Source organism: Budorcas taxicolor, chromosome 2 (assembly GCF_023091745.1).
Source record: "Budorcas taxicolor isolate Tak-1 chromosome 2, Takin1.1, whole genome shotgun sequence".
Lineage (NCBI taxonomy): Eukaryota > Metazoa > Chordata > Mammalia > Artiodactyla > Bovidae > Budorcas > Budorcas taxicolor.
Window position 1 is genome coordinate 44,819,340 of NC_068911.1, and position 12,729 is coordinate 44,832,068.

At 35.2% G+C, this 12,729-nt stretch overlaps 1 protein-coding gene across 1 annotated transcript in view; it reads right to left on the reverse strand.

Annotated features, from left to right (window-relative positions):
* The window catches only part of OCA2 (OCA2 melanosomal transmembrane protein), a 278,263-nt gene that overhangs the window by 204,746 nt on the left and 60,788 nt on the right, over positions 1-12,729 (reverse strand). The window contains exon 13 of the mRNA XM_052635656.1: positions 12,403-12,541. Coding sequence (XP_052491616.1) covers positions 12,403-12,541 — 139 coding nt within the window. The remainder of the gene's footprint in view (positions 1-12,402; positions 12,542-12,729) is intronic.

Below are 12,729 nucleotides of genomic sequence, written 5' to 3' on the forward strand. Positions count from 1 at the left end.
CTAGACATAATTGATATCTATAGGACATTTCACCCCAAAACAATGAATTTCACCTTTTTCTCAAGTGCTCATGGAAACTTCTCCAGGATAGATCACATCCTGGGCCATAAATCTAACCTTGATAAATTTTAAAAAATCGAAATCATTCCAACCATCTTTTCTGACCATAATGCATTAAGATTAGATCTCAATTACAGGAGAAAAACTATTAAAAATTCCAACATATGGAGGTTGAACAACACACTTCTGAATAACCAACAAATGACAGAAGAAATCAAAAAAGAAATCAAAATACGCATAGAAACTAATGAAAATGAAAACACAACAACCCCAAACCTGTGGGACACTGTAAAAGCAGTGCTAAGGGGAAAGTTCATAGCAATACAGGCATACCTCAAGAAACAAGAAAATAGTCAAATAAATAACCTAACTCTACACCTAAAGCAACTAGAAAAGGAAGAATTGGAGAACCCCAGAGTTAGTAGAAGGAAAGAAATCTTAAAAATTGGGGCAGAAATAAATGCAAAAGAAACAAAAGAGACCATAGCAAAAATCAACAAAACCAAAACCTGGTTTTTGAAAGGATAAATAAAATTGACAAACCATTAGCCAGACTCATCAAGAAACAAAGAGAGAAAAATGAAGTCAATAAAATTAGAAATGAAAATGGAGAGATCACAACAGACAACACAGAAATACAAAGGATCATAAGAGACTACTATCAGCAATTATATGCCAATAAAATGGACAACGTGGAAGAAATGGACAAATTCTTAGAAAAGTACAACTTTCCAAAACTGAACCAGGAAGAAATAGAAAATCCCAACAGACCCATCATAAGCACAGAAATTGAAACTGTAATCAGAAATCTTCCAGCAAACAAAAGCCCAGGCCCAGACAGCTTCACAGCTGAATTCTACCAAAAATTTCGAGAAGATCTAACACCTATCCTACTCAAACTCTTCCAGAAAATTGCAGAGGAAGGCAAACTTCCAAACTCATTCTATAAGGCCACCATCACCCTAATACCAACACCTGACAAAGATACTACAAAAAAAGAAAACTACAGGCCAATATCATGGATGAACATAGATGCAAAAATCCTTAACAAAATTCTAGTAATCAGAATCCAACAACACATTAAAAAGATCATACACCAAGACCAAGTGGGCTTTATCCCAGGGATGCAAGGATTCTTCAATATCCACAAATCAATCAATGTAATTCACCACATTAACAAACTGAAAAATAAAAGCCATATGATTATCTCAATAGATGCAGAGAAGGCCTTTGACAAAATTCAACATCCATTTATGAGGAAAAAAACTCTCCAGAAAGCAGGAATAGAAGGAACATACCTCAACATAACTACATCACTTTCTAACACCACACACAAAAATAAACTCAAAATGGATTAAAGATCTAAATGTAAGACCAGAAACTATAAAATTCCTAGAGGAGAACATAGGCAAAACACTCTCCGACATACATCACAGCAGGATCCTCTATGATCCACCCCCCAGAATTCTGGAAATAAAAGCAAAAATAAACAAATGGGATCTAATTAAAATTAAAAGCTTCTGCACAACAAAGGAAAATATAAGCAAGGTGAAAAGACAGCCTTCAGAATGGGAGAAAATAATAGCAAATGAAGCAACTGACAAACAACTAATCTCAAAAATATACAAGCAACTCCTGCAGCTCAATTCCAGAAAAACAAACGACCCAATCAAAACATGGGCCAAAGAACTAAATAGACATTTCTCCAAAGAAGACATACGGATGTCTAACAAACACATGAAAAGATGCTCAACATCACTCATTATTAGAGAAATGCAAATCCAAACCACAATGAGGTACCACTTCATACCAGTCAGAATGTCTGCGATCCCAAAATCTGCAAGCAATAAATGCTGGAGAGGGTGTAGAGAAAAGGGAACCCTCCTACACTGTTGGTTGGAATGCAAACTAGTACAGCCACTATGAAAAACAGTGTGGAGATTCCTTAAAAAAATGCAAATAGAACTGCCATATGACACAGCAATCCCACTGCTGGGCATACACACCGAGGAAACCAGAATCAAAAGAGACACATCTACCCCAGTGTTCATCACAGCACTGTTTATAATAGCCAGGATATGGAAACAACCTAGATGTCCATCAGCAGATGAATGGATAAGAAATCTGTGGTACATATACACAATGGAGTATTAGCCATTAAAAAGAATACATTTGAATCAGTTCTAATGAGATGGATGAAACTGGAGCCGATTATACAGAGTGAAGTAAGCCAGAAAGAAAAACACCAATACAGTATACTAACACATATATATGGAATTTAGAAAGATGGCAATGATGACCCTGTAGGCAAGACAGCAAAAGAGACACAGATGTGTAGACCGGACTTTTGGACTCAGAGAGAGAGGGAGAGGGAGAGTGTGGGATGATTTGGGAGAATGGCATTGAAACATGTATAATATCATGTAAGAAACGAATCGCCAGTCTATGTCTGATGCAGGATACAGCATGCTTGGGGCTGGTGCACGGGGATGACCCAGAGAGATGTTATGGGGAGGGAGGTGAGAGGGGGGTTCATCTTTGGGAACGCAAGTACACCTGTGGTGGATTCATGTCAATGTATGGCAAAACCAATACAGTATTGTAAAGTAAAATAAAGTAAAAATATAAATTTAAAATTTAAAAAAAAAACTCACTGGGGCAGAGCTGTAACAGCAAAAAAAAAAAAAAAAAAAGTCTTGCATCTATATGCACAGGGTTACTTCAGTCGTGTCCAGACTCTTTGTGACCCTGTAGACTGTGACCTGCCAGGTTTCCCTGTCAGAGCAGGGGTTCTTCAGGCAAGAATACTGAAGCTATTGGCCAAGACTGGTTGCCATACCCTTCTAGAGAACTATATTTCCTGCCACCCTAGCTGGCAACTCCCCTGAGTACCATGCTGTCAGAACTCCTGCGACCCAAGCAGCTGCACCACCTCCACACCTGACCCTCACAGGGGCAAACCTAAGTCCTCCAGGGCAGCCTTGGTAGCAAACCCTAGTGGAGGACCCACATGTAGAGGTAGAAATAAAACCGAGGTATAAATAAAACCACAATTGAAATCCAGGGGCAAGCTGGCTAAGGAAGAAGACCCAAAACATTCCCACCAGCTGTACAAGCAGTAGACTAAATCCACACAATCAACTAGGAAGACTCTGTGCGTATGGAATATATAAAATGTCCCACAAAAGAAAACACACTAGTTCTGATAGCTATGGATATTGGAGGAGAGAACACACAGGAGCAGTATCAGATTAGAATCTGAGCTGTCCCCAGAGCTGGTCCAGAGATCAGAACAGTGCTGGAGGGCATCCTGGGAAGGTGAAGTGGACTGTGATTCCCAGCGAGGGAAAGGACTCTGACAGCAGTGACTCAAGAAAAACATTTATTATCCTTCTGCTTTGACTTGTTTTTATGTTTTGTCTGTACCCAGCAAGGATCTCATTCAAAATTGATGGAGAAAGAAAAAAGTTTTCAGACAAGCAAAAGTTAAGAGAATTCAGTACCACCAAACCAGCTTTACAATAAATGTTAAAGGGACTTAATAGTCAAGAAATACAAGAGAAGAGAAAGATCTACAAAATCAAACCTAACAATTAAGAAAATGGCAATGAGAACATATATATCAATAATTACTTTAAATGCAAATGTATTAAATGCCAACCAAAAGACACAGACTGGCTGAATGGATACAAAAACAAGATCCATATATATGCTGTCTACAAGAAACCCACTTCAGACCTAAAGACACACATAGACTGAACGTGAGAGGCTGGAAAAATATATTGCATGCAAATGGGAAGCAAAGAAAACTGGAGTAGCAATCCTCATATCAGACAAAACAGACCTTAAAATAAGAATATTACAAGAGATAAGAAAGGACACTACATAATGATCAAGGGATCAATCCAAGAGGAAGACATAACAGTTGTAAATATATTTGCACCCCACATAGGAGCACCTCAATACATAAGACAAACTCTAACAGACCAAACGGAGACAGTAACACAATAATAGTAGCAGACTTTAACACCCCACTCACACCAATGAACAGATCATCAAAACAGAAAATTAATAAGGAAACACAATCTTCAATGATACATTAGATGAGATAGATCTCGTTGATATCTTCAGGACATTCCATCCAAATGCAGAATATACCTTCTTAAGTGTGCATGGAACATTCTCCAGGATAGACCACATCCTGGGTCATAAATCAAACCTAATAAATTTAAGAAAATTGAGATCATATCAGTCATCTTCTCCAACCACAACACTATGAGGCTAGATACCAATTACAAGAAAAAACTGTAAGAAACACAAACACATGAAGATTAAAAAACATGTTTCTAAATAACCAACAGGTTACTGAAGAAATCAAAAGGGAAATTTAAAAATTTCTAGAAATGAATGACAATGAAAAACAACAACTCAAAACCTATGGGATGCAGCAAAAGCAGTTCTAAGAGGACACTTTATAGCAATAAAATCCTACCTCAAGAAACAAGAAAAACATCGAATAGACAACCTAACTTACACATAAACAACTGGAAAAAGAAGAACAAAAAAACCCCAAAATTAGTAGAAGGAAAGAAATGATAAGAATCCGAGCAGAAATAAATGAAAAAGAAATGAAAGAAACAATAGTAAAGATTAATAAAACTAAAACCTGATTCTTTGAGAAGATAAACAAAATTGACAAACCTTTAGCCAGATTCATCAAGAAAAAAAGAGAGAAGAATCAAATCAACAAAATTAGAAATGAAAAAGGAGAGGTTACGACAGACAATGCAGAAATAAAAAGGATTGTAAGAGACTATTATGAAAAACTATATGGTAATGAATTGGATAACCTGGGAAAAAATGGACAGATTCTTAGAAAAGTTCAATCTTTCAAGACTGAACTGGGAAGAAATAGAAACTATGAACAACCCAATTAAAAGCTCTGAAATTGAAGCTGTGGTCAAAAAACAAAAGCCCAGGACCAGATGGCTTCACAGGAGAATACTATCAAACTTTTAGAGAAGAGTTAATGCCTATCCTAAAACTTTTTCAAAAAATTTCAGAGGAAAGGACACTTCCAAACTCATTCTATGAGGCCACCATCACCTTGATATCAACACCAGACAAAGACAACACAAAAAAAGAAAACTACAGGCCAATATCACTGATAAACATAGATGCAAAAATCCTCAATAAAATTTTAGCAGACAGAATTCAGCAACACATCAAAAAGTTCATACACCATAATCAAGTTGGATTTACTCCAGGAATGCAAGGATTCTTCAATATACAAATATCAATCAATGTGGTATACCATATTAACAAATTGAAAGATAAAAACCATATGATAATCTGAATCAATGCAGAAAAAGCCTTTGACAAATTTCAGCACCCATTTATGAGTAAAACTCTTCAAAATATGGGCATAGAAGGAACCTACCTCAACATAGTAAAGACCATATATGATAGGCCTACAGCAAATATTATTCTCAATGGTGAAAAATTGAAAGCATTCCCCCTAAGATCAGGAACAAGACAAGGAGGTCCACTTTCACCACTATTATTAAACATAGTTCTGGAAGTTCTAGCTAGAGCAATCAGAGAATAAAAAGAAATGAAAGGAATCCAGATGAGAAAAGAAGAAGTGACGGTCTCACTGTTTGCAGATGATATGATATTGTACATAGAAAACCTGAAAGATAGTATCAGAAAATTGCTAGAGCTAATCAGTGAATTTAGCAAAGTTGCAGGATACAAAATCAATACACAGAAATCACTTGCATTTCTATATACTAACAATGAAAAATCAGAAAGAGAAATTAAGGAATCAATCCCATTCACCATTACAACAAAAAGAATTAAATATCTAGGAATAAACTCACCTAAGGAGACAAAATAACTCTACACAGAAAATTATAAGACACTGATGAAAGAAATCAAAGATGACATAAACAGATGGAGAGATATTCCATGTTCCTAGGTAAGAAAAATAGGAAGAATCAATAGTGTGAAAATATCTATACTACAAAAAGCAATCTACACATTCAGTGCAATCCCTATCAAATTACCAATGGCATTTTTCACAGAACCAGAACAAAAAATTTCACAATTCATATGGAAACACAAAAGACCCTGAATAGCCAAAGCAGTCTTGAGAAAGAAGAATGGAGCTGGAGGAATCAACCTTCCTGGCTTCAGATTATACTACAAAGCTGCAGTCAACAGAAATATAGACCAATGGAACAAGAGAGAAAGCCCAGAAATAAACCCATGCACCTATGGGTACCTTATTTTTAACAAAAGAGGCAAGAACATACAATGGGGCAAAAACAGTCTTGTCAATAAATGATGCTGGGAAAACTGGACAGCTACACGTAAAAGAATGAAATGAGAACACTTCCTAACACCATATACAAAGATTAACTCAAAATGGACCTAAATGTAAGACCAGAAACTATAAAACTCTTAGAGGAAAACAGAGACAGAACACTTGATGACATAAATCAAAGCAAGATCCTCTATGACCCACCTCTTACAGTTACAGAAATAAAAATAAATAAGTGGGACCTGATTAAACTTAAAAAGTTTTGCACAGCAAAGGAAACTATAAGCAATATGAAAAGACAACCCTCATAATGGGAGAAAATAATAGCAAATTAAACAACTGACAAAGGATTAATTCCCAAAATACACAAGCAATTCATACAACTCAATACCAGAAAAACAAACAACTGAATCAAAAAGTTAGAAAAAGACCTAAACAGACATTCCTCCAAGGAAGACATCAAAAAGATGCTCAACATCTCTCATTATTAGAGAAATGCAAATCAAAACTACAACAAGATACCACTTCATGCCAGTCGGAATGGCCATCATCAAAAAGTCTACAAACAGTAAAAGCTGGAGAGGGTGTGGAGAAAAGAGAATGCTCTTACACTGTTGGCAGGAATGTAAATTGATACAGCCATTATGGAGGATGGCATGGAGACTCAAAATTGTTCATGTGTAAAATCTGAAGGAATCTACATCTATTTTACTGTAAATTATCTTTTCTATTAAGAATTTTAAAGTTTTGACCTTTATATTTATGTCTATAATCCACATTTCAGTTAATCTTTTGATAAAGTAGAAGGTGTGGACTGAAATTCATTTCTCCTGCATATGTATGTTCATTCATTCCAGGACTATATGTGAAAAAATTATCCTTTCTCCACTTAATTGGCTTTGCACCTTTGTCAAAAATCACTTTGTCAAAAGTCATATATGTAAGGATTTATATCTGAAATTTGCATCTGATATTTATATCCTTTGTTCTATTTACCTACCACCTATCTTGATGCTAACCACACTGTTTTTGTTATTTGTGGCTTTATAATAAGTTGTGAAATTAGGTAGTACTAGCCCTTCCAATTTGTTCTACACTTTAAGACTTGTTTATGATCATTCTGGATACTTTGAATTTCCATATAAATTTTAAAATCAGTTTGTCAATTTCTACAAAAAGAAAAATTTGCTGTTTTTTTATAGGAATTGCATGACTCTATAGATCAATCTAGGGAGAACTAATACTTTAATGATGTTGAGTTTTCTGATCCATGACCAAAATATATCGCCCCATCTATTTTTATCTTAATTATTATCTGCAATATTTTGTTGTTTTCTTGCATATGTGTGGTCAGATTTCACTTATTTTATATATTGATGCTATTGTAAATGGCATTTTTATTTCAGCTTCCAATTGTTTGTTGTTAGAATATAGAAAACCATTCTATGTTGATCCTGTATTGTACACTTGTTAATTTTAGTTATGATTTTTCAGAAGTTTTTGTTTTGTTTTTTTCTTTTGTAGATTCCTTCAGATTTTACACATGAACAATCATGTAATATGCAAAAAGACTTAATTCTTCCTTGCCAGTGTGGATGCCTTGTATTTCTTTTCTTGACTTATTGTACCACCAAGAGCCTCCAGTAAAATGCATTTAAGTGGTAAGAACAGACATCTTTGTCTTGTTTCTGATCTGAGGAAAATATTCAGTTTTCCTCTTTTAACTATGATGCTGGCCATAATATTTTCATAGATGCTCTTTATCAAGCTGATGAAGCTCACTTTTTCCCTACTTTATTGAGTGATTTGATCAGTAATGGATGTTGAATTTCCCAAATATTTTTCTATATCTATTGAGATAATCATATGGATTTTCTCACTTAGTTTGCTAGTAAACTGCATTGGTTGACATTTTCAAATATAGCACCAATCTTCCATTTCTAGGGTAAATTCCACTTATTATGTATTATTCATTTTATAAGTTGTTAAATTGGATTAGCTAATTTTAAAATATGTTATTTGTGCTCATAAAAAGTATTTGTCAACAACTTTCTTATCCTGGTTTTATCTGCTTTAGGCATCAGGCCCTTATAAAGTAAGTTGAGAAGTATTCTCTCCTCTTCAATTTGCTATAAAATTTTGTGTAGAATTGGTATTGTAGTATTACTGCTTCCTTAAACATTTGGTAGAGTTCACAAAAGCTATCTTAGCCTGAGTTTTTTGTTTGCTTTGCTTTGTTCTTTCTGGGAAGATTTTTCATTACAAATTCAATTTTTTTAATAGATATAGGGCTACTCAGGTTACCTAGTTCCTCTTGAGTGAGGTATGTCTTTCAAGGGAATTGCCCGTTTAATCTAAATTGTGAAAGTTATTGACTTAGAGTTGTTCACAATACTGCCTAACAACGTCTTAAATGTCTGTGTGCTCTGTAGTGATATAATTCTCTTATTCCTGATACTGGTAATTTATGTCTTCTCTCTTATTTTCTTCTCAGTTTGGCCAGAAGTTTGTCAGAATCATTTATCCTATCAAAGAACTAGCTTTTTCTTTCATTGATTTTCTCTATTGTTTTCCCTGTTCTCCATGCTGGTCTGTGTTTCTTCAGCTTACTTTCAGTTTAATTTGCTCTTCCTTATCTAGTTTCTTCGGACTGAAGCTGAGGTCACTAATTTGAGACAATTCTTCTTTTCTAATTAGTATTTAATGGTATATAATCCCTTCTAAATACTGTTTTAGAGCAGGGACCAGAAAACTACACTTGCAGGATAGAATATAGACATGCATATTCATTTGTGTGTTGTCTGGGGTTGCCTTCCTGCAACAGTGGCAGAGTTGAGAGATTGCATCAGGGACCGTAAGGCCCATATGCCTGTAATAGTAAGTATATGGCCTTTTAAGAAGTTTGCTGACTCCTGCTTGAAAGGAATCCTAAAAATTTTGTTTTCATAATTCAATTAAAAATATTTTGCAATTTCACTTTCTTCTTTGATTCTTGGAATATTTTACATAGGTTTTTCAATTTTATGCTGTTAAAAATAGCTGTTTCATATAGATCTTTTAAATATCTACTTTTAAAATAACTATTTCTTATAATTTCCAAAACAAAATATCCAAGTCAAAGTATAGGTCTTGAAAAAGTAAATAACCCATTATGCCTTTTTTTTAAATCAAAGTATCATCAGTTTATAACATTATTTAAGCTTCATGTGTATAATAATTATGACATGGCTTAGTGTAGTTTCTTCATGTTTCTTGCGCTCTGAATTCATTGGACTTCCTGAATCTCTGAGATTATATCTTTCATAAAATTTGACATTTTAGACCATGTTTTCTTCAAATGTCTTTCTTTGTTCCTCTCTCCTTCAAAGATAAGAATTATAAATATATTAGGCCACTTGGAGTTTCCCTTTAGCTCATGAATGTCTTTCATTACTTTTCATTCTGTTTTATTTTGGACCTATGTCCTTAATTTCACTAATCTTTTCTTATGAAATTCTTAATTTGCTGTTTTAATCCTAACAAGAGATTTTTATCTCATACATTACAGTTTTCATTTTTAGAAGTTTAATTTGGGCCTTTAAAAAATATATCTTTCATGTTTCTTTTTATTTTTTTAATTTAAATTTATTTATTTTAATTGGAGGTTAATTAATTTACAATATTGTATTGGTTTTGCCATACATCAACATGAATCTGCCACGGGTATACACGTGTTCCCCATCCTGAATCCCCCTCCCTTCTCCCTCCCCATACCATCCCTCTGGGTCATCTCAGTGCACCATGTTTCTTTTCAACTTAATGAACATCTGGAATACAGTAAAAAAAAAAAAAAAAAAAGTTTTAATGCACTTGTCTGTTAATTATAACACCTGTGTCTATTCTGGGTTGATTCCAAATGGTTCATACTCTCCTCGTGATAGATCAAATTTTCTTGTTTCTTTGTGTGCCTGGTAATCTTTGATTGGATGTCAGAAACTGTGATTTTTACCTTGTGTGTTGTTGGATATTTTTGCATTCCTATAAATATTCTTGATGTTTGTTTTTGGATGTAGTTAAACTATTTAAAAACAATTTGATTATTTGAGGTTTTTTAGATTTATTAAGTGGAATCAGGGCCAATACCTCATGAATTAAGAGGTTTACAGTCTTCCTGGCAGAAACAGACATTATTCTTGGCCCTCAGTGTATCAAGCACTCTTCCCTCTAATCTTTTTGGGTTATTCTTCCCCCGGACACAGGTAGTTTCCCTCTGCAAGTTCTCAGAGGTTCTCTCTGTCTCCAACGCTCCCCTCTCTGGTTCTTGTCTTGTTCCCTCCAAAGTCAGTTCTACCTCCCCGACTCTAGAAATGTGGTAGGCTCCACAAGGGTTCTCTTTCCCTGAACTGCATCCTGGAAAATCTCTCAAGTCAGTGAGCTGGGGCAACCATAAGTTCATTTCATTTGTTTCCCATTTCTCAGGGATCACTGCCCTTTTTTACCTGGTATCTAGTACCTTGATTACCACTGTCTGGTTTTGGTTTGTTTCTGGTTTTGTTTTTTGGATTTTGGTTTATTTTCTTTTTGGATGTCTCAAGCAAGAGGGTAAATACAGTCCCTGTTACTCCCTCTTGGTCAGAGCAGCTTTTTTTTTTTTTTTCTGATGTATAGCCACACACAAACATTCGTGCAGACTACATGCACCAAAATAAGTGGCTTCCCTTGTAGCTCAGCTGGTAAAGAATATGCCTGCAGTGCAGGAGACCTGGGTTCAATCTCTGGGTCAGGAAGATCCTCTGGAGAAAGAAACTGCAACTCACTCTGGTATTCTTGCCTAGAGAATTGCAGGGACAGAGGATCCTGCCAGGCTACAGTCCATGGGGTTGCAAGAGTCAGACACGACTTAGTGACTAAACCATCACCAAGCAACAAAGCAAAATATTGAGAGGATTTATTTCTGGATGGTGGGATTATGACAATTTTTTTATTTCTGATATGTGTGTGTGTGATTGACATTCTCTAAAATAAATGTATTACTATAAAATAAAAATAATAAAACATTATTTTCCTGTGAAAATAGGTCTCTCTCTCATGTGTATGCAACCTATCCTGGGTGACAGATTACAAAGCAAATTACAGGGTCCACACACTTTCTGGTGTGCTCATGTGACATGGTCAGGAGGGGCCTGCTGCTCAGCTCATGCAGTAAGACTGGTGAAGTATCACAGTGGGCTTTCAGAGCAACCAGGGAGTATTAAATTTAGCCAAAGTATCTAAGTTGTACCCTGAATCTCTAGAACACAGTAGGCCCACAAAATGCCCTTCAACACCTTAGAGCCATGAACTCTCAAAGGCTTAAATATTTTTATGAAAGACAGCAAATATACACAAACATACTAACACACTTCAGAGACACACACCATAAATATATCACCTATAATAAGTGACACCAATTTGAAAGCATTTTTATTGATACTTCAAAGAAGAGATATTGAGAAAATTCTAATGATCAAAGAATGGCAAATCAAAATTAATTGTATAATTTAACTTTAACTTTAAGATAGGTAAAATACCATTTGCAGTCTCTTTAATACTTGCTTTTATTTTTGTTTACAAGAAATTATATATTAATAAGAGCTTACCAAAAATCCAGAAAGACTTTCATTTTCTCACCCTTATCTTAAAAAACTTAAGTTCTTCATCAATGAAGAACTTATTCATCTACCTCAGTTGAAAAATGAGAGGGAGCAGATCATTTAGTTCTTAATATTGTTGGAAGAAACCTCAATTCCCATTAATATATTACAGCATACTATGACTAAATAGAAAATGTAACCATTTTCTTAAAATTTTATCAGAATGAGAATGAAGTCAATTCAGACCACTACATTAGAGGATCAGTCACCTAACCTCCCACTCTCCAGAGGACCAAGAACACTCCATAAGAAGTAGTGATATCCGTGTTGGTAAAGTATTACTAAATGTGCAAGTAAGCTGGGGTCTATATGTATTGGAAACAATGTGATTATAGTGATACATACCATCTTCCTCAACTCCTGGTTGGAAACGATAATGACATTTGGTGGGTCCCCAATGGCAGTGGCAGCTCCCCCAATGTTTGTGAAGATCACTTCTGCAATCAGGACTTGTCTTGGATCAAGGTTGAGCACCTCACACAATCTGTCATAAATGAAGGAAAGTGAAAACAGTCCCACTATCCATATTGTGAAAGGCACATGTGTGACCTAAATATTTTCAAAGCACTTGCAGGTATAAGAAGCATGCACACACACACACACACACACACACACACACACACACACACACATATCTATGAGAAAGGCAATGCTGAGGGGTAAACAATGACA